At 39.8% G+C, this 20,399-nt stretch overlaps 1 protein-coding gene across 1 annotated transcript; it reads right to left on the minus strand.

Moving 5' to 3' along the window:
- Positions 1-1,974: 1,974 nt before the first annotated feature.
- On the minus strand, positions 1,975-17,391 carry LOC140231908 (helicase POLQ-like). Its single transcript, XM_072312060.1, has 16 exons — positions 17,076-17,391; positions 16,338-16,516; positions 15,554-15,754; positions 14,792-14,962; positions 14,415-14,525; positions 13,400-13,545; positions 12,342-12,593; positions 11,872-12,013; positions 10,156-10,260; positions 8,957-9,152; positions 8,135-8,295; positions 7,265-7,366; positions 6,251-6,427; positions 5,388-5,501; positions 4,000-4,134; positions 1,975-2,980 (listed from the first exon to the last, which is right to left on the minus strand). Exons 1-16 carry the CDS (start codon positions 17,302-17,304, stop codon positions 2,897-2,899), a joined length of 2,505 nt encoding a protein of 834 aa, XP_072168161.1. The 5' UTR covers positions 17,305-17,391; the 3' UTR covers positions 1,975-2,896.
- Between the last annotated feature and the right edge of the window lie 3,008 nt (positions 17,392-20,399).

Raw genomic sequence — 20,399 nt, forward strand, 5'->3', positions numbered from 1 at the left:
TCACTCATTTCAATTCAAGGTCCAGTTTACCTTTGGGAGCAGTGATTTAAACAATTTTCAAGATATCACATTTGATGCATATGTGTAGGTCTGTTGTATCACAAAACATCCTACCATATAAAATCTTCGCAATAAAGCCTAAAATATAAGGAGATATCAGTATTTTTCTTAATAAACCATAACTGTAGACGGTTTAGTCTGGAAACATTTTTATTATAACTATTGTTCACATTTCGTGTATTTAACAATACTTAACATCAATAATACAGATTCAAATTTTTACAGTGGTGGTTAAGTTTCTATCCCTAACTCAATTTTAGAAGTATTTAAAAGAACTAATGCTGGGTTTTGTTTCATCTGCAAATGGTAAATTATGCCTTTAAACTGTGATATCAGGGGGTGAGGTTACTCTGTATGCAAATTAGATGAGAATGATGTCATCCCCTCACAAATCTGCCCCTATCAGAGGGTGCATTCTTCTAAAGCGAACTGTACCGTACCGTACCCGCACCAGAGGAGCGTTCAAACGCTCCTAACGTGTACCGTACCGTACTGTACCGAGCCAAAAGTGGACCACTTCCCGATGTGCTCCAAAAGCATACCAAAGCATACCAAAAGTTCGTTGTAAAGCATGCGCGTATCATGCGCATACGTCACAATGCAAAGATATCATTCTCTTTGTTTGGGACAGCTGTAAGTAGTTCAAGCATCAGGTGGATGACATTCTTGCTACAAAATGCGTGACCTTAACTCGTGAGGTACGCTTTCTCAACAGAACGCTTGAACGCTTCAAATCTGGCACAGTTCGGTACGGTACGCGTTGGTTCAGTTCGCTTTGGTTCACTCAAATTCTTGCAACGAGCAAACTGAGCAATAATGACTTTTAGGTGTGCAGGGGTTGTAGCTGCTACAATCATAAATAAAAAAACATGATCTTTACATTCTATTGTACGGAACAATGAAACTGAGATTGGCACTGATTACATCATCTTATCTGTGTATATGTTTGCCAACAATATCAATGTGCCATGAAAACACATTGAACCTCAAAATCCAATATCTTTGTTTTACATCCAATTTCCATGAAACATCTATATAAACTTGTTTCAGTGCACTTATTTAAAGTTCAATAAAACACTGGTTGATGCTGAACATTCGAGTAAAATATTAACATGAATTCAGGTCATGACCTCAAAAAATTCTTGAAGAAAATTTAGCCTCATGCATGTTTTAATCTCAGAATACACAACATATGAATAGTGTAAATTTACACATTTCTCTCCACATCACACACATCTTTAAATGGGAAACTTGTTTGCAGAAGATGTTCAATGAAAAGAAAATCTCTTCATGACAAAATTTTGACTATCGAGTTGCCTTCGTCATTTTAAATCATAACTTTCCACACTAATGGATAGAATATCATACTCAACATGTAACTGGCTTTCATAGGGGTCCATACACAGTACCTATAAATACTGGTGTTTTCTATTGCACATTTTCACAACCAAGCCCTGAATGTGGTTTTAACCCGAAGCTGTACATAGGCTAGATAACATTCACATCACGCAAAAACAATCCACAATACAATAAAATATCATATAATTTTCCATCGATGTCATGTGCTCAATGAGTCAGCATTTCATCCAGAGAAAATCCTGTAAAAGTACTACAAGCCTTACGACACATGTACTTAGCACAAGTCAAGAGACAAAGAATGAATATCTTGAGCTTCACTCGGAATACAGAAGGTGTAAAGTACCATTTAGAAGAAGGCCATTACAAGATTTTATGGCCAACATCCCTGTAAGACTTGTTTGCTTTAGCTTGGCGTTATGCAGCTTAGCACCTTCATCGCAATGCAGTGTCAGGCAATGCAATCACAGTGTAGACGCCTGTATCACGCCTGATTAAAGACACATTCCAAATGATTTATATAATTTTACATTACATAGTATATAAATTGGAAGTGCCATGTATAGATCTGTGGAATTTATTGCGGTTCTTCAGCAGAAAAACAAATACTCTTAAAAACCCAACAGATATTTCACAGAACAAGAACGATGACTTTGGAGGCTCACATATTCCAGTAATGCAGTGATGTAATTTCATTACAATACTACTTGCCCACCAAGTTCACCTGTGTGGAATTTATAATTGCTTTCTTCTTTTGTTCTGTTTTCATGAGCACCCAACCATGTCTTTTTATGTGAAGCAGCTATGTCAGCATCCTTGCTCACTGTGATTTAATAATTTTTAAAACGTTCTTATTCCTTATTCCAATCACTATGAATTCTGTAACTCTGTACACATTCCAATCACTATGAATTCTGTAACTCTGTACACAGTATACCCAATCTATTGATGACAAAAATGCAAAAGTCTGAAAACCATCCAGAGATCTCCTTTAGGACTCGGTGTTACACCTTGGTGTATAGCCTTCATCAAGTTGGCCCCACCTCTTTTGGCTTGGTGTTTGGCAGTTTAGCACTGCCATCACAATGCAATGTTAGGTCTTGCAGTCACAATGTAGAATGGGGCACACATGCTTTGAAGCCTCGGTGTTACACCTTGGTGTACAGCTTTGTGTCAAGTTGGGCTCACCCCTTTTGGCTTTAGGCACACCTGCTTATGCCTTGATGTTACACCTCGGTGTAGTTTGTGTCAAGTTGGGCTCACCTCATTTTGGCTTCAGGCACACCTGCTTACACCTTGGTGTTACACCTTGCTGTATAGCTTGTGTCAAGTTGGGCTCGCCTCTTTTGGCTTCAGGCACACCTGTTTACGCCTTGGTGTTACACCTTGCTGTATAGCTTGTGTCAAGTTGGACTCACCTCCTTTGGCTTCAGACACACCTGCTTAAGTCTTGATGTTACACCTTGGTGTACAGCTTGTGTCAGGTTGGGCTCATCTTCTTTGGCTTTGTGTTCAGCTCCTCTGCCTCCTCATTCAATGCCTCAATCTTCTCTGCCAGGGCCATCTAATAATTTGATTTGATTTGATTTGATTTATGTCTATTTTCTGTATGACACTGCTTTACAATTTATTTTCAGCAACATAACAAAACATTATGATACTACACAGCATGGTAATTTCAAACAATTTCAACAATTTTCATCAAACATATACATCTGTAACTTATTTATGTGAATTATCAATTTCCACATAGAATGGTTGCCACCAATAAGCAAAAAGCTTGACTCTTTGGTAACTGATGATTCATTGCATTAATACAGTAAAACATGGGGGTCCAAATGACACTCATGGAAGAGAGGGATGAGGAAAGACAGAGAGAGAGAGAGAGAGAGAGGGGGAGGGGATGATAATGAGAATAATTTGTATTTATGGATAGCATATAATTTAGAAGATTCTCTATGCACTTTAATAGCAAACATCCAAACATCAGCAGAGGAAAAAAAAATAAGGTTTTAAAGATTTTACCAATTGCTCTGTGTCTGTCTCAACCCTTAGTTTATCTAGCAACTAATTCTACAAAATCGGTGCTGCAATAGCAAATAAATGATTTCCAATACTATCTAATCCACATTAAAAGCAAGAAAAACTGCTCTCATTAAAAGCTACAACTCTATTGGATTCACATTCACACTTTGGGCTGTGACAGGGAAACCTACATTGAAATGCCTTTTTGAATCATCAGAGTGAAAAAACTATTCTTTTATTAAATATGTGTATCAAGCTCATTTCACAAAACCACAAAGTATTTTCATGTCATGCATATCACTTGCTCTTATACAAGGAAAATAAAGATGTATTCCAAGATAAGTAATTTGCTAAAATACTCAGCATACTAGAGAATACTCAGCATATTAGAGAACAATAAACAAGCATGGCAAAACTGAATTGCCATCAAAGTTTTCAAAAATGTTCCATTGTTACCCAAGATTGTCATCCACCACAAAAAAGAAAAAGGAAAAAATCCCCCAAAAGACAGAAACAACACAGAATGAAAAAAAAAAAGAGACATTTAAAAAAAAAAACCTTTGCAGCAGCAACAATCTGTTGTGCTATCTTCTTTGGAAGATTCTCGATGCTTGCGATCAAATCCTTGGGCTCGGCGTGAGCCAAGTGCTGCATGGTTTTGTAGCCCGCCTTGACCAGCTGCCTGGCCCGACCCTAGGTACAAGGCAAACAGAATTCCCCGACAGGTGTATTCAGTGTATCAAATATCGGAAAACATCTGTTCCACGCATGGAAACATTTACACACTTGATGAGGAAATGGCTTTGGTGGAATATTAACAAGTGTTCCACTCATAATGTAAACACAGCAAGCACAGTGCCACTGAGTTCCACTCACGCCTCAAGAAAAAAGGAAATCAACAAAATTCATTAAAGGGAAACGTCATCCCTCCTACACTTTCACAGGTTGCTCTGGAATGTGTACAACCCCCAGTTTCAAATTTATAATGAACGTAGTTTCTACGAGTAATGGTTTAACAGTATTTTTGGAGCTGGTTAAACTTATCCTAAATATCAATATACTGTATATAACCACATAGGTTGGAATAGCTGTTACTAGGAATTACTAGATATCGCGAAGGTTTTGGAAGCAAGACATAATCACTATGAGCTGGGCCATTATGGAACATCAAGTAAACACTGTATTAGAAAAACAAAACTACTGGAAAAATGAGCGAAGAAAATGGGATTCCATAGGGATTCAAACCCGAGACCTCCAGATTGCTAGCCCGGTGCTCTACCAACTGAGCTATAGAAGGCCCTAGTTCAGTGTTCGTCCCAAAAACCCTAAATTCTCAATGCTCGAATGGTCAGAAGCTATAGCAGTGTGTTTGTGTGTGACACACACGCACACACCTAAATAATAAAATGGTACATCTCTAGCAACAGCAAGACACCTTGAGCCTTTAAAATAATAAATGAATACAACTGGAAATAGCTGTCATTTACAGCAAAAGCAAAACAGCAAAAGAGGGCTTCCCATACTATGATATATTGATTCACCTTGGACATTGGTATGATCAATAAGGTAAGAATCAATTAGGTAAGGGTCATTACCTAAGAGGGGAAGATGGCCATTGATCACCAAACTCATTTGTGTCACAATTTGTCATATCTCTCTAAACTTCTCCCCTCTCACCCTGCTCCCCCCCCCCCCCCCCCACACACACACACATGCAATGGAGCTTGATTTGCAAGCAAAGACAAGTACCGGTAGTATTTCATCAAACAGAATTTGTTCTCTTAATTCTGCAGCGAACCAAAGTCAAATGTTTTGCTTTAAAAACAGTTAACTGAATGAAGTCAGATGCTACACCGAAGGGATTATTTGAGGAGAAACACTGGACAGAGGCAACCTTTCCCTAAGCTTCAATAAGTAGTATGCAAGGTAAGAAGATTTAATCATACCTGTTTGACACCAGGAATCTCCAGCAGAGGTAGGAGATCAGCCGTAGAACAGTAGGTGAGATCTAAAACCAGCTTGCCCAGAAGCTGATGAACAGCCCAGAATTCTTGTAGATCCTGTAAGATGTGATCAAATAGCATTGTACTTTTTAAAAAAAATTAAACAAAAAAAAACCCCTCTTTCTTTAATGTTAACTTTTTCTTACAAGTCAACTTTTAACTGGTCGGGAATTTCTCTTTAACCACAAGCTATTGAAGTTAACTGTTGCTCGTCATAAATGTACTAAGATAATTTACTGCATGATAAATTTACTTCACTTATTGAATATAAAAGCAAACGACAAGATAACTGGATGAGGACATGTTTGGGAAAAAAGTGTGTATATGCAAATTCGTAATTTCCTGAAAAGCTTATGCGACTCCACATATTATGCTGCTAACTATGAAGATGGCTACACTTATTCTCATCTGAAATATCCATTATTGTAAGATTATCTATTCCTTCTTAGCAGTACCTTGACCTAACAGTTCTTTGACCTGCAACTCTTTCCTGTTAAAAGTACTTTCTGAATCGGCAGCTCTGTAATTCAACCACGAAGAGAGAACAAAAACAAAAATATTCACTTTTACAAAATTTACATGACACTAAGAAAAGACACATTTTTAACTATAATTTTTGTTAGTGTTAGAGGAATGATTATAGATATAATTTCTATCACTACTGTCACAACTGTGAACATGGATTATTGCTATCAATGTGAATTTCATGGTAAATAAATGCATTCTCTGCACATCTCTTGGGCTAAAACCAGGCCAGAGTGCCATCCCAAGGTCAAACTCTCTAAAACCAAGCGAATTGACCGTACCTCGCAGAACCTCTGGACACTGAAGGCGAAGCTGGCGGCCGAGCTGAAGAGGGACTGGACGAAACCCCTGGGGACCTCAAACCTGGCTGCCACCTCCCACACACTCCTCCTGCTGAGCATCTGCCACAACATGAGGGTCAAGTAGAAACGCTGGGCTCGCCTCTCTAACTCTGGTGTCTGGAAAAATGAAAGCAATGACAAAATCGTAACTTGAGAACCAGAAGGGCACTATCGATTTGAGTGTAAATAAAAATGCGACGATCGATTTTCATGAAATCAAAAGTTTATCTAATCAAGAGTAGGTAGATTTATATGCATTGTTTCAAATATCAGGTAAAATAGCAGCCTTGTGGTTTGATTTTTAACATTTTACTGAAAATGAAAATGATCTAAAATTAACATCATGATGAAAAGGAGACCAAGCTCTACAATGTGATACCAATAATTCAATATCCCCAAATATTGCGATAACAGCCTTCTGATTCTCAGCCAACAAAATGATGACGGAAGGCGTAGCCATAATGTCAGGTGTGTGACAACCCCCACCCCCCCCCCCAAAAAAAAAAAGACATGAAAAAGAAGAGAAGATGACTCTGATATTGAAATTCATACTTGTACCAGCATTTTTAAAGATACCTGACGTAATGTAGCACATGTGCAGATACGGGTAACAGACATACTGTGGCCTTCAAGCCTTCATACACGTATGTTTGCTGAGTAAAGAGCAAATGATGTCCCTTCCAAACTATCACTGTGTATATCATGACAGTGTGGGAGGAGTTTTCCAGTATGAAGTCTCTAGAAGAATTGGCTGATTTTGAAGAGCCCGCAATACCTTCACAAAAAGAAAACACACGCATTTCATCTGATTTGAAATTACAGTGATGTTTGTGCATTATAGATCACCAACTATAAAGAGAGGGTAAAACAATTAGTACTTCATGATTCTGCTAATCACAGCCTGTTATCTCACAGAGCAGAATTTCTAAATGCATTTCTTCCGTCTGTACTCACAAACTTCTTGCTCATATGCCCCGTCATCTTGCTCTGCATGTAAAACTCGGTGACACCGATCAACTCAGCCACTTTACGCTCAGCCTCACTCAGGCAGCTGAACTGTTTAGAACAGAAACAAAGACGAAAACAGGAATTCCAGATTTAATTCCAACACATTTATCTGTCAATGTCCAGACAACCAAAAGCAAACAAGCAAACAAACACACAAATAAAAATGCCTCTTATGCAAGTGCTGTAGTTTTGTAAAAGTAAAGAACCTACACTTGTACACATAATTATTAATGCAATTTGAGATCAAACTGCTTCGTCATTTGCTGATGAGTTAATGAAGATTTCTTGAGATTTCCTTACATTTTCCCTGAATGAACATATTAATAATCAATCTGTCAATATAACTCAGACAAGTCCTTGGTATGCTTTTAGTAATACAGTTATATCTATATCAGATAATTATCAAATGTTAACAGTTTTTATCATTCCTTCGTATTTCTAATTTAATAGCATGGAATCCATCAACCAAAATTTAACAAAAAAGAAAAAGAAAAGAAAAGAGAAACAAATGTCAACAAACCCTTAAATACATGACTAAACAATAAAGAATTGGTCTTTAATTCATCACTCGCCATAAATATGCCTAAAACTCTCTGTAATATAATATCAAAGACAAAAATGAAGTGACTTTTGCATGTAAGGGGTACTGCTTGAAAAGACTTGACCAATCTATTTATGACAACCACTAACCAACAAAAAAGGGGCAGATCATAATCTCTGGTCCAAGTAGTGCCAAAAAAAAACAACAACAAACAAACAAACAAAAACACAAACAAAAAAACACAATGAAAAACTCTCCCCAGTGGCTGTACTGACATATCTCATGTATATGTTCCAGTTCGGCCGGGCGCTGTCGATCTGATCGTAGGGAGTGACGAGGTAGAGCAGGTGAAGGGAGTTTGCAAGGATCAGTCCATGGTCACATGCAGTCTTCAGATCTTCATATAGAGTCTGACAGAGATCAATGTCTATGGAGCCTGTAAAGAGCAAAGAAGGAGACAACCATATGCAGGTTTATGCCTCTCAATATTTCTTAAATTTATATGAAAAAGAAAAGAAAGAAAACCGGGAGAAATTATAATGCACAATTTCCATTTCCATTTATATATCTTACAAAGCATTCTTTGGATGGAGATATAATTCTATCAAACTTTCAAGTGAAGCAAATGGCATTATAAAAGTAAACAAGCGTTATACATATGTAAGAGAGGAATATAATGATAAAAGCAATATACAGTATGTTGCATAAGTCGAGTGTCATTTGCTGTACTCTCCTGCAAGTGCTGCAAAAGACCTTTTTTTTTCCCACAATAATTACACAAAGCATGAACCAAACACCAAAATGATAAACACATCATAACAACATTGTGAAACAGTTTCACTCCATTTAACATCAGCATCAAACACTAATCTAAAGGCTTGTTCATATCGGCATAAAACCTATAAAATAAAGCTTCTAATGTTGATTTGCTTTCAAATTTTTGCAAAAAAAAAATTGTTAAAAATTAACAATTAATTGTTAATTCTCTCCCAATCCCATACGAAAGAGAAATCAAAAAGCTTGTCTGTACTCACACAGATACAAACTATACAAAATCCAGCTATTCAATATCACAAAACCTTGATTTTCTTTCTAACCTCTGAAACAAGCATGGCCAACGTTGGTGACTTCCAGTAATGTGGAATTGTGGGCTTCCTTCACAAGTTGGAGGTCGATGACCTGACGCAGAGCATTATTGGAGAGCTCCACAAGATCTCGTTGAAATTCGCCAGCTTGAATGCCACACAGTGTGTTCTCAATGAAGGTTTGCAAGGAGTCATGAGTGGTTGTAATCTGTCATTAAAAGTAAAGATGTAAATCAATTCGCCTAATATGACATCAACGCATATTTCTTTTCTCCTTCCTGATATCTCAGTTCACTGTACAAACTTATCTTTGACAGAAATTTTGTGACAGTCGTAGATATATCACAAAGTTTCAAGAGATATCACAACTTTACATGAGATTAATGCAGGTTTGACGATTTACGCTTTTACATTTCATTCCATGAACTTCATCGTATCTGAACTGAATGATATATTTAACCAGTATTCATATAACTTTCAATTATTCACTGCATAATCTTCATTTTCAAAGAGTACATGTCAGAATACAATAAGTTGAATTCTTTATATGCTGATCAGTACATTAAGAACTAGCTTAGCTGAATCTCAAATAGTTCAGAAAATGGCACATAATAAGCAGTTGACTGATGATCATTGGCATTTTACCTCACCATCACTTGGCTAAAACTCTACGCGCAGAGTAACAAACCATAGCTCAAGACCCTGTATGATACCTTAACATTGCGAGTGTGAAGTCACAGCCGATATCTAACCCTCAAAAGCCAATGTGGTGTCTCTGACTCGACTGCAAGCTTCAAACCCTCCAGATGCCACGGGGCACTACAGCCCAGTGAGTTTGAAACAATTTACTGGCATCAATCTGAACAATCATGAACTCCTAGAACCCTTGACATTCCATCTCATGACATCACATGACCCTTCAGATACTGTATACGCCGAATATTTCGCAAGGTTTTTATTTTCGCGAATTTTGCGAGTCGGGTGCTATTCGCGAAATTAAAAACACGCGAAAATATTGACTCTCTTCCCGATGTGGATGTGATGTACATATGTACATTTCTCTGTTCAGTACAGGACTCCACAATCGCGAATTTAACCTTCTCGTAAAATCGTCGGGAATTCCTGATTTGCGAAAATTTAGACTTGCGAAATATATGGCGTATACTATACAGTAGCTGAACAAGAGGTGAAAACAGAGGCAGGAAACCCACCTTGAGGCTGATGAGGGAGAGAACCAGGCTCCGCATCCCCTTCCCCTCCTCATGCATCAGACTGGAGTAGCATCCCTCCAGTGGGGTGTTCAGGAGTTCATTGACCTACGCGGGATACACAACAGACCCAACACCCAGTAAAAACAATGCAAAGATATTGACAAGTAACCAAGCCATGCATACAAATTTCATGAACATGGCTTCATGCCATTTTCAGTCCATCATTATCACTTTAAAATTGTTTAAAACAGAAATCAAACATTCCTGTCTTAATGCAAGAGGAAGACGGCATCACTGGAATAAATCAAAGTTGGTGGCAGAATGAACCTATGAAGTAAGCAGTAAAGGATATTTCAATGATTGTTGGCAGAAGTACGGACTGATAAAACAGGATGAATACTACCTCTAGCTAAAACTAGACTTCAGTGGTAAAGCCACTTCAGAAAAGTAAAGTCCTCAACCTCTATTCTCCCATGTCACTTCTGTTTCTGCTCCTACATACACAACAACGTACAAACCACTTGTTATTCCTTCAACCGGAGTCCCCTCACACACAGACTCACTATCAGACGCTCCTATATCCCCCCCCCCATTCATCATCAGTTTCTCCCATTGTCTTCCTCCCTACACTAATTGTTCTTGCTCCTTTAATCCCCTCGCTTTCAACCCTAATTACCTCTTGTTGCTGCTGCCTCCCCCTCCTCCCCCCCCCCCCCCACACACACACGTGCCCCTTGGATCTTTCCTCCTACACTCGCATCTTGTTTGCCCTTATAGCTCCCCCACCCTTTACACACATGCTTACACACTAAAAACCTAACAACCTGCTGCCCCTCCATCTTTTCCTATCCCCTTTCCCTCACTCACATACCCTCACCAGCTGCTGATCCTGTATCCTTTCCAAACATTCACCAACTCTTGTTCCTTTTACTACTCCCATCCTATTGAACTTCACACACACACACACACACACACACACACAAATACACATACTCACCATGCTTTATTTCTCCATCTTTCCCCCATACTCTCATCACAAGTCCTCTGGGTCTTGTCTCCCCAGTCAACTCTTACAAAATGTCATCCTTTATTCCAGACCCCCTCCCCCCTCCCCCTCCCCCCCCCCCACCCCCACCCCCACCCTCCCAAACACACACACACCTGGACTCCCACTCACCAACTGTCTCTCCTTTGGTTTGATGATGAGGATGCTCTCCCCTGCCAACTCTTAAAGGGTGCGTACAGTTCTGGTTGAGGTGAGGATTTAGCTTTTAATGTTTTGCGAGATATTCAGAAACCACTCTATGAGATGTCGAAGAGCATGCAATTCTAAGGGGTATCAAAAGTTTATTTGATGAAAATCGGTTTTGAAATGCCTGAGATATCCAAAAACAAGGTGAAACAAAGAGATCCTAATAAAAGACGTGGCCTGTCGCCTTTTATCATTATCACTTTTTTGGATATCTCAGCCATTTGAAAACCAATTTGAATCAAATAAACGTTGAATCCTTCTTAAAATTTCATGCTCTTTCATATTTCATAAGGGGTTTTTCATTACCTCACTTAGGAATGTTCAAAACATGAATCCCCACCTAAAACAGTACTGTACAGTCCCTTTAAAAACTGTCATCCTTTATTCCAGACCCCCATCCTCCCCCCCCCCCCCCCACTCCCTCCCATCCTCCCACACACACACACACCTGCACTCCCACTCACCAACTGCCTCTCCTTTGGTTTGATGATAAGGATGCTCTCCCCTGAGCTGTCCTTGCCGGCCCGTCCAGCTCGTCCCACCATCTGCTTGTACTGGCTGGCTGTCATCAAGTCCCTGGCTATGTATGGACTTCTCAGTATCACTCTGGAAATTTGAAGATAATAAAGATAAAAATCTAAACAGATTTTCAGTGATAATGTATGTGATCCGTGCAGTCATAATAGCAAGTGTGTTGTGTATAGCATAAGAAAATTACATTCAAAGAAATGCACAAAATCTTGGGTACATATTAAACAGTACAGTAGCAAAAACTAAGCAAAAATCATGAATAAATCAATGATTGCTGTAATCTTCTCATAATTAAATTAATTATAAACAAATCTTGATATCTCTCAGGAACCAAATATGAAAGTCGTTCAGATGCTGCCAGCTGACTGGTGGAAAAGTGCTCAAGCCCAAAATCTCTACTGACCTCCTAGCCGGTAAGTTGACCCCTGCTGCCAAGGTGGAGGTTGCCGTCAGGAGGCAGAGGGTCCCGTCAGAGTAGGCATCTTCAATCAACTTCCTCTCATCCATCGTGAGGCCGCCATGGTGGTAGGCGGCGCCATAAGGTATGGTGCGCTTCAGGGTCGGACAGATGTGATTGTCGCCCTCTCTCAGGAGAGAACGGAGCAGCTCCTGCTTCTCTTCATGCTTGTGCTGGAAGAGATGCTTGACGAGGTTTCTGTGTAGAGTACCACAGTGTGATGTCATAGCCATTCATCGTCATGGAAACGGTTCTTAACACCCTCATCTGGCCCAGTCTGTGAACACTATGTTGCTTATCATGCTCGCACCTAGCCCCAATCCATGCTACAACAAAAGACTGTCATATCATCACTTCGGAACTCTATAGATCAGAACAGATTCAGTTTGAAGCTCTCCACTTTAGACTTTTCAAGAATATACATGTTTTACTGCAGACAAATATTTTCTGCATTTTACAGATATGCCCCTTGTTTTGTTGTGTTTGTTTGTTTGCTTTTTTTTTGGGGGGGGGGGTTGATGGATAAATGATTTGGCAGTGTATGGGTACACTGGTATTCCCATCAATAGCAAAACATTGAATAGATACACAAAGGCTTATTTCAAATGTTCTTTGCATTGTTCAAGTCATAAAATTGTTTTAATGAAAATATCAAAGACACGTCATACTCATACCTGCCACTCTGATCGCATTCCATAAAATAACTACCTACATACTCAAAAAAAAAAAAGTTGTCATAACATCATGGACTTTTTCACGCTCTGAAAGAGTTTATCAGTTAATGTTCACATATCTATATCAACTTTTCTTCTCTTTCTTTGGATAATGCAACATCTGTGAAGTTAGTTTAACTTCTGATAACATCAAGAAAGCATCCTCAATTGCAAAACACACAAACAAACAAAGGAACAAACAAACCCCACCCCCCCAAAAAAAAAACAAAAAACAAAAAGCAAAAACAAAACAAAACCACATATCATTGGCGTCCTCCTCATTGAACACACCTTGGGGCAAATTTGCAGATGATCTCGGCCACATTCTGGCAGTTCTTCTTGGTGGCACAGAAGATGAGACAGGAGCTGGCTGGGACGACCTCTAGAGCCAGGCCCACCAGGTGGTCGGGGTCGCTCTGCTGCATGACTCGGGAGTACTGTGGGAAGGAACGGAGGAAGGTAGAAAGTCTTAGTGAAGGTCTGACAAGTGGAAAGCACACTGTATTTACAACATCACACTTAAGTGGCATAGATATGTACAGTTGTAATTTCACAACCCTTGCTTAAATCGACCTTGCATAAGTCGAATAATCGGCTACAGTTCGTTACTCCGAAGGTTTGTTATTCTGAAGATTCGTTATTCCGAAGGTTCGTTAATCCGAAAATGTGATAAGGTTTGTTATTCCGAAGGTTCATTAATCCAAAAATGAAATAAGGTTCGTTATTCCGAAGGTTCGTTAATCCGAAAATGTGATAAGGTTTGTTATTCCGAAGGTTCAGTAATCCAAAAATGAAATAAGGTTCGTTATTCCGAAGGTTCAGTAATCCAAAAATGAAATAAGGTTCGTTATTCCGAAGGTTCGTTAATCCGAAAATGACACAAAGCTCATTATTCCGAATGTTCGTTACGGACCCTATTTCATTTCGGAGCAACGAACCTTCGGAACAACAAACCCTATTTCATTTTCGGATTAACGAACCTTCGGAATAACGAACCCTATTTCATTTTCAGATAAATGTGCCTTCGGAATAGCGAACCCTATTTCATTTTCGGACTAACGAACCTTTGGAATAACGCAAAATGTCATGAACTGCTCCAGGCTAATATGAACTTTTCTAAATGCATGTCATCCACATTTTTTTTAAATTGTAACACTACATAAAACAGGTGGCTGTGGACAATTGCATAGGAGGGAGTGGGTGTTAACAATGACCAATATCTCTAGAGCTAACATCCTTCTACTCCTAAGAGTCATCCCTGTGATGAACAATCTTCTGGGATGATTCACTCATGGCAGAAACTCACCTGAAATGCAACTGTTCTGGCATGGGTGAACTTTTCATCCTCTGGCAGATTGCAGCCGGGGTTCACGTAAAAGATGTTGTCTTCCAGCTTGATGTATTCCTTCAACTCAACCTGTATGAGGCAACAAGGGCATAAGATCAAATTCAACACGATGTGCATCTACGCAGTCTCACTATTCCACAGTCACTGATAACAACTTCAGCCTTACGGAATAAACAGTCTCCACTGAGACAAATAAAAATGCATTTGTTAAAACCAATTCTAATCAATGTTGGTGCAATACCAAAGCCAAAGCTATACTTGTCCAACTTTGTTGCACAGTTGTTCAATAACTGGTAAAATCCATGCAAAATTTTCTACCCCTGGTCCTATCTCACCGGTCTGAAGTTGTTGGTGTACACCTCAGCGCGGAGGAAGCAGCACAAGTCCTGGATGTTGCTGAGAGTGGCACTCATGCCCACAATCTGACAGGAGTTCATGTGGAGCAGCTTGGCCAGACAGATCTCCAGGGAGGCCCCACGGCGTCCACCGTTGCCCACCATGTGCAGCTTGGTATAGCAGAGGACAGAAAGTGACGGAATCATCAGACACTTACTAAGTATGTAGGGGTCAAAGGTCATTCCGAGCTCTTCCACATTTATCTCCCTTCAGACTGATTCTTCCTGGCTTGTATAATTAGACCTGGCCAGGAACTCATGACATGCTCGGTACAAGTAATGTCAACCCACTAGGGGTGTATGAGTTCTCAAAGTGAGAATGGCAACATGTATGACTCTGTCTCTTCATTAACTACTTGGATCAAACTTACAACGAGTTTAAGAGTTCCATTTTCATTACATAATGCAAGTTGTATCTGAAATCTGACAAAAGCATGCTTAGTGGCGTGTGGTTTCACAGTACACCATGTATTCTTTCTTGGATAAAAGAGTAGTCCTGAAAGGGGCCTACACATTCTCTGCATTTTGGAAAGCTTTTTCTTACCGTCCTCAGGAGAATACATGGTGAATAAAAGAAAGAATGCATGATGTACTGTGAAACTACCCACAACCAAATGTTTCACCACCATATATATATTTCATGCTATTATTTCTTTTTTTTTCAGGCACACCCAATTTTGATATTGAGAGAGATTATAATACCTCATCTACAACAGTCAGGCCTATTTCTTTGATCCGTTCCTCCTGGATCAGACTGTTCACCAGCGTGTGAGCCTTTTCTAGCGTGCAGACATAGAGGGCGTTTTTCTTTCTGCGCCGGCGTGGTGGGATTGCACCTTTGCTGCTTGCGTACTCCTCAACGAGGAAGCCCAATTCGACAGCCATCGGAGACATGGAAGTTACCTGCAGCAGTGGACATTTTTCATGTTCTACTTGAATTCTATATCACTGACCTTTGGAAGTAAAAAAAAAAAAGAAAAAACAACTCTCCTTTTCATATTCAACCAACAAGTCTTTGGGTAGAGAGTAAAAGGATGATACCCGCTTTCTCTACTACTATATTTCACGAGTATAATATTTCACAAATTACATCTTGAAGGGCAGTTTTTAGAATGGTTGAACTTGCAATTGACAATCATATTGAAAGACAAAGTAAGGAGTGTTATCCCTCCTAAAAAGAAAAGTCAGCCATTTCCAACTTTTCAGACAGTATGCAATACATTGATGTTATGGAAGGCAATGATATTGCATGTTGCAGATTTTGCAAAAATTGGCTGATTCACGAAATTTGCAAATACACAAGCACACACATGAAATCATTGACTTTGACAAGGGCAGTGACCAAGTCAATACGTGCACATGGTCTACAACATGAAACATGCTGTAACCATCCAAAGTAAACACACTTCATATAACCCAATATCTGGACTACCAAACAGCTTGTAACTTTCAAACACGATAACACACACTTGTAGACAGATCTCACCTTCTCCTGGACGATGGAGACAAATGGAAGGATGAGGAGCGCATCCTTCTTGTGGCACAGAATTTGTTGCATGATGAGTATCTCGGCAACCAGAGTCTTTCCTCCACTGGTAGGCAAAGAGTAGACGAGGTTGCAGCCCTTCCTCAGGGCAGGGTGGCTCAGACACTCATGTTGCCAATCTACAGATTTAAGTTACAATTAAATCTGTTCCTCACGATCAAGTTCTTAAGGAGACTACAGACAAGTAGGTTTGATAGATGTAAAAAAAGGAAATAGGAAACAAAACAACTTTTCAGGCATTACACAAATGAGTGGTAGTTATTTGTGTTTGTCTGGGTCATTCCACCTATAAGAGCCATCGAATATGATATCACTATATGCATAGTGCCTTTTCCTCAATATTGAAATGGTTATTAAATCAAATATACAGATAAGGCCTTGTCTTCTTGCATTGCTGTGGGTGCAAATTTTTTAAACATCAGTGAAGGAGGAAAAAAAAATAGAATCAGAATCATTACCACGTAACGCCTTTTTTCTTTGTGCTTACACAAATGGCAGGCAAGGATGGGTAGGGTTCAACAGAAGTGTACATTATCCATGTACATTTCTCCTGATCGTGCGGTATGTATGATTGTGACAAAAATATTTCACGTATCATTAACTACAAGTCACAACTGACCTGTCATTAAAAAACAAACTGAGTAACAAACAAGAAAATTTGACAAATATTCCACCTACCATACAGTCTCTTGATTCCTCGTTGCTTCTCTAGCAGGTCTTGGACCTTGCGCGGCAGCCCGTAAAAAGGTCCAATGTCTCTCTCCATTGCCTCAGACCCGACAGTGGCCATCTTGTCTAGCGCCTCGTCAACTACACGCTTCTGAAGCTGCTGAGCTCGAGTCGAAGTGGGTGTGGTCACAGACTTGGCATTGCTTTGCAGCCTCTGCTTGAGGCGAGAAGTTGCCATACGGTTCGAGTTGGGTGTCCTTACAGATGCACCAGCTCCAAAACATGTCTGCCCATCACCTTTTGAGGTATCTCCTGCCTTCAATTCCAACGACTGCTTTGCATTAAGAAGATTCTGAGGGGACCGTTCACCACTCTCACCTTTCCTGGGAGAGCTAGGGGTAGAATTCTGCTTGCTATTTGATCTTAACTTGCTGAACCAAGTCTCGTTGTCAGGTGTTTGCTCTGCACGATTGCCCTGACCCATCTTGCTCGCATTTCTTCCAGCCACGTCACATCCTATGTCATCGGGAAAGGGAAGCACGGACTCCACTTGGGCTGATAGGCAAAGAGGACTCACAGGCACACTTGACTTTGGAATGTTTCTTGAATGACCAACCCCTTGCATCGCATTCAAACCATTTCCATACGCACACTGCCCACCCTGCATTTCTTCTGTCTCCGTGCACCTCCCTTCCTTTAAAAGGGATTCTCTCGATTCTGATGTTCCCACACCTTCTGCTGATGCAGTCTTGCTCGAGTCTTCATGACCACCATGTGAGGAGGAAGGCTTGGTGGCATTGGCATTGGCAGCACCAGTCTCATCACGATTCTGTGATTGTCTGACCAAAAGACTGAGGTTGAGTTGAGCGTAAAAACTGTCATCACTGTCCCAGGGGTCACATGTGGACCTCTGATTTGTTGGGACAGGTGACCTGTCATGATTTTGACCCAAGTTGGACTCTCCCTCCTGCACTGGATCCTCATTGGAAGCCTACAAAATAGAGAAGGGAAAGGAATGATGAAAAATATATGCATGGGAGTTGAATGGGAGATGATCTACAAATGCACATATCTAGGTGCAACAAAGAGTCCAGAATAAGAACCAAAAAATGCCCGTTCTATCTGCTGTTCTTCTATTCATGTCCTTTAAGTCAAGACATTAGAAAATAATTGTGTTTGCCAGTCTAATTCTAAATGACACCAGCATGAGAATAAACAGTCACAGAAGATTGGAGGTCATTCATCAGTGCAGCATTTAAACTATCCTGTGAGTCCACACTCTTCAGCAACTGTTATGATTAAACACATGTTATGATTAAACATAACACCGATTTTCACTTCATGTCATTTATTTCAACATCTAATAAAAAAAACCAAACATATGAAATGTAACTAAGCCTGATAGTATTAGCAGTTTTCCAAGAAAAGTTGGATGTTAGATAAGTGGTCATGAAGGGACAACATTTTTGCAATTACAGGGTAATGAGAAAATGCAGAAAGGTACTTCTATGCACATAAGAATAATCATTAGAAATGCACATATCATACAAATACATATTTGGACAGGCACAAATAGTTGATTACGGACAATATGTGTAAACCCCAAAAATCCATGGGATACTTGAAAAAGAGGGAACTAGGTGTCTTTTAGAATGATCTGTCTATACAGAGAGTAGCTCCGGTCCTTACTTGAGATATACCACAAGGTTGATGCTGTCGGACAGCCGAGTTTTCTTGAGCTTGTGCATCTTTTCCTTCTGAAGTCTCTCGTAAGATGTCCTCTTCAGCATAAAGGTCATCATCCCCTGATATTTGATGTGGATCTTCTGCACATCCTGCACTTGAGAGTTCTTGCCCAGATGGTTTTCCTGCTCCTCCATGGGGGAATTTCGGTGATGATGCAATAAACAGCGGCTGCTTGTGTAATATTCCTTTATAGGGGAGTATAATGAAATTGAGGAGTATCAAAACAGCAACAACATTTATTACAATAAGAAAGTGAAGAGACTGCAATAAATTTTTGTTATTGGAACATAAAAAGACTTTCACATGGAATGAAATAATAGAACAAGAAAGGGATTCTCACAATATGAATGAAGACCCATAGCATATATTTCTATAGGCACAATAAATGTGATATGTGTGTATTATGCAGTGCCACAGGGAAATAATTAATCCTCCTCATGGGCTTGTTGCTTTTTTGTTTCTTGTTTTGTTCATTCTTCTCTGACAGAACTTAAAAACACCTAGGCATATATCTTCCCATTTCCATAACATCAATTTATCACAAATTTTGCTCTAAGATGAATCTGGGTGGTTTAAACAATCTGTATATCAATAAGCAGATTCTATACACATTAGTAGTATGGTCGTACACTTGCACAAACAGAACTGGAAGATGTTTGCAGTCAAACTGACCTTGCAGCCTTTGACGGTTCATTTGAGATGGATTGGGCAGGATAGGAGAAACGTTGATGGCATTCAGTGCAGCAGCTCCACCTTGCTGACATGGATGTTGTGTGCTGGTGGTTACTATGGACATACCGAGTAGAGACTTGTCACTGATGAGGTCATCATAATCTTCATGATTGGCCTCTTCCAGGTCATGGTTACTCGATGTAGCTGGTGTGTCTTGCCCTTGGTGGATGTGTGATGATATAAACTCACCGTGTGATTTACGCCTCTTTGCACAGCTCAAAAATTCTTGTGGAGAATTCTGGGAAGGCCTGGGTGCTGAGCTACGTTTGCGCTGATTGTGTTTGAGACGGCTCACAGGCCTGCACACATCACTCATGTTGGTCAAAGAGCTGATCTCATCTGCAGAGGATCAGAACAAAGATGAAGGGATTGGGTTTCTCTATTAAAAGAGTCAAGCACTTTCAAAGGACACAACAGTAGCATGAACAGAAACAAGAGATAAGTACTAAAGTAGACAAATTGACTGTATAATAAGACAACTACACTGCAGTAGGTTCTACTCACTAGTATTGAGTTTTGACTGAATGAATTTTTGCCAAAACTAAAAAGGCCAATCTACACAACTTCCTTCCTCCTAAGGACAGCTATCAAGTGTAGGCCCTTGATCAAAATGTATACTTGGGTGACCCACACCTTGTCATAGTTAATGTTATGCATACTTGAATCACATTTCGCCACTGAAATTCTATAAAATCCCACTCACATATAGGAAAAATGCTGAAGATTAAAATAGAACCACAAGTTCACTGATCGATACTGGAAAATCGCAGCTATCGTCCTCAAACGCGAACGATGTCACTGAGTCGTGCGCTTTCAAGGGGGGCCCGCACCTCGTCACCCTTGTCTCCATTGACA

Source organism: Diadema setosum, chromosome 8 (assembly GCF_964275005.1).
Source record: "Diadema setosum chromosome 8, eeDiaSeto1, whole genome shotgun sequence".
Taxonomy (NCBI): Eukaryota; Metazoa; Echinodermata; class Echinoidea; order Diadematoida; family Diadematidae; genus Diadema; species Diadema setosum.

Bases quoted from the DNA above. Each gene is read 5' to 3' on its own strand.
- LOC140231908 (XM_072312060.1), bottom strand. From the start codon at position 17,304: ATGGCAACTTCTCGCCTCAAGCAGAGGCTGCAAAGCAATGCCAAGTCT. The intron at 12,014-12,341 runs GTCAGTAGAGAT...TCAAATTTCCAG, and splicing joins GTCAACTTACCGGCTAGGAG to AGTGATACTGAGAAGTCCAT. The intron at 8,296-8,956 runs GTTAGAAAGAAA...TGCTCTTTACAG, and splicing joins TGGCCATGCTTGTTTCAGAG to GCTCCATAGACATTGATCTC.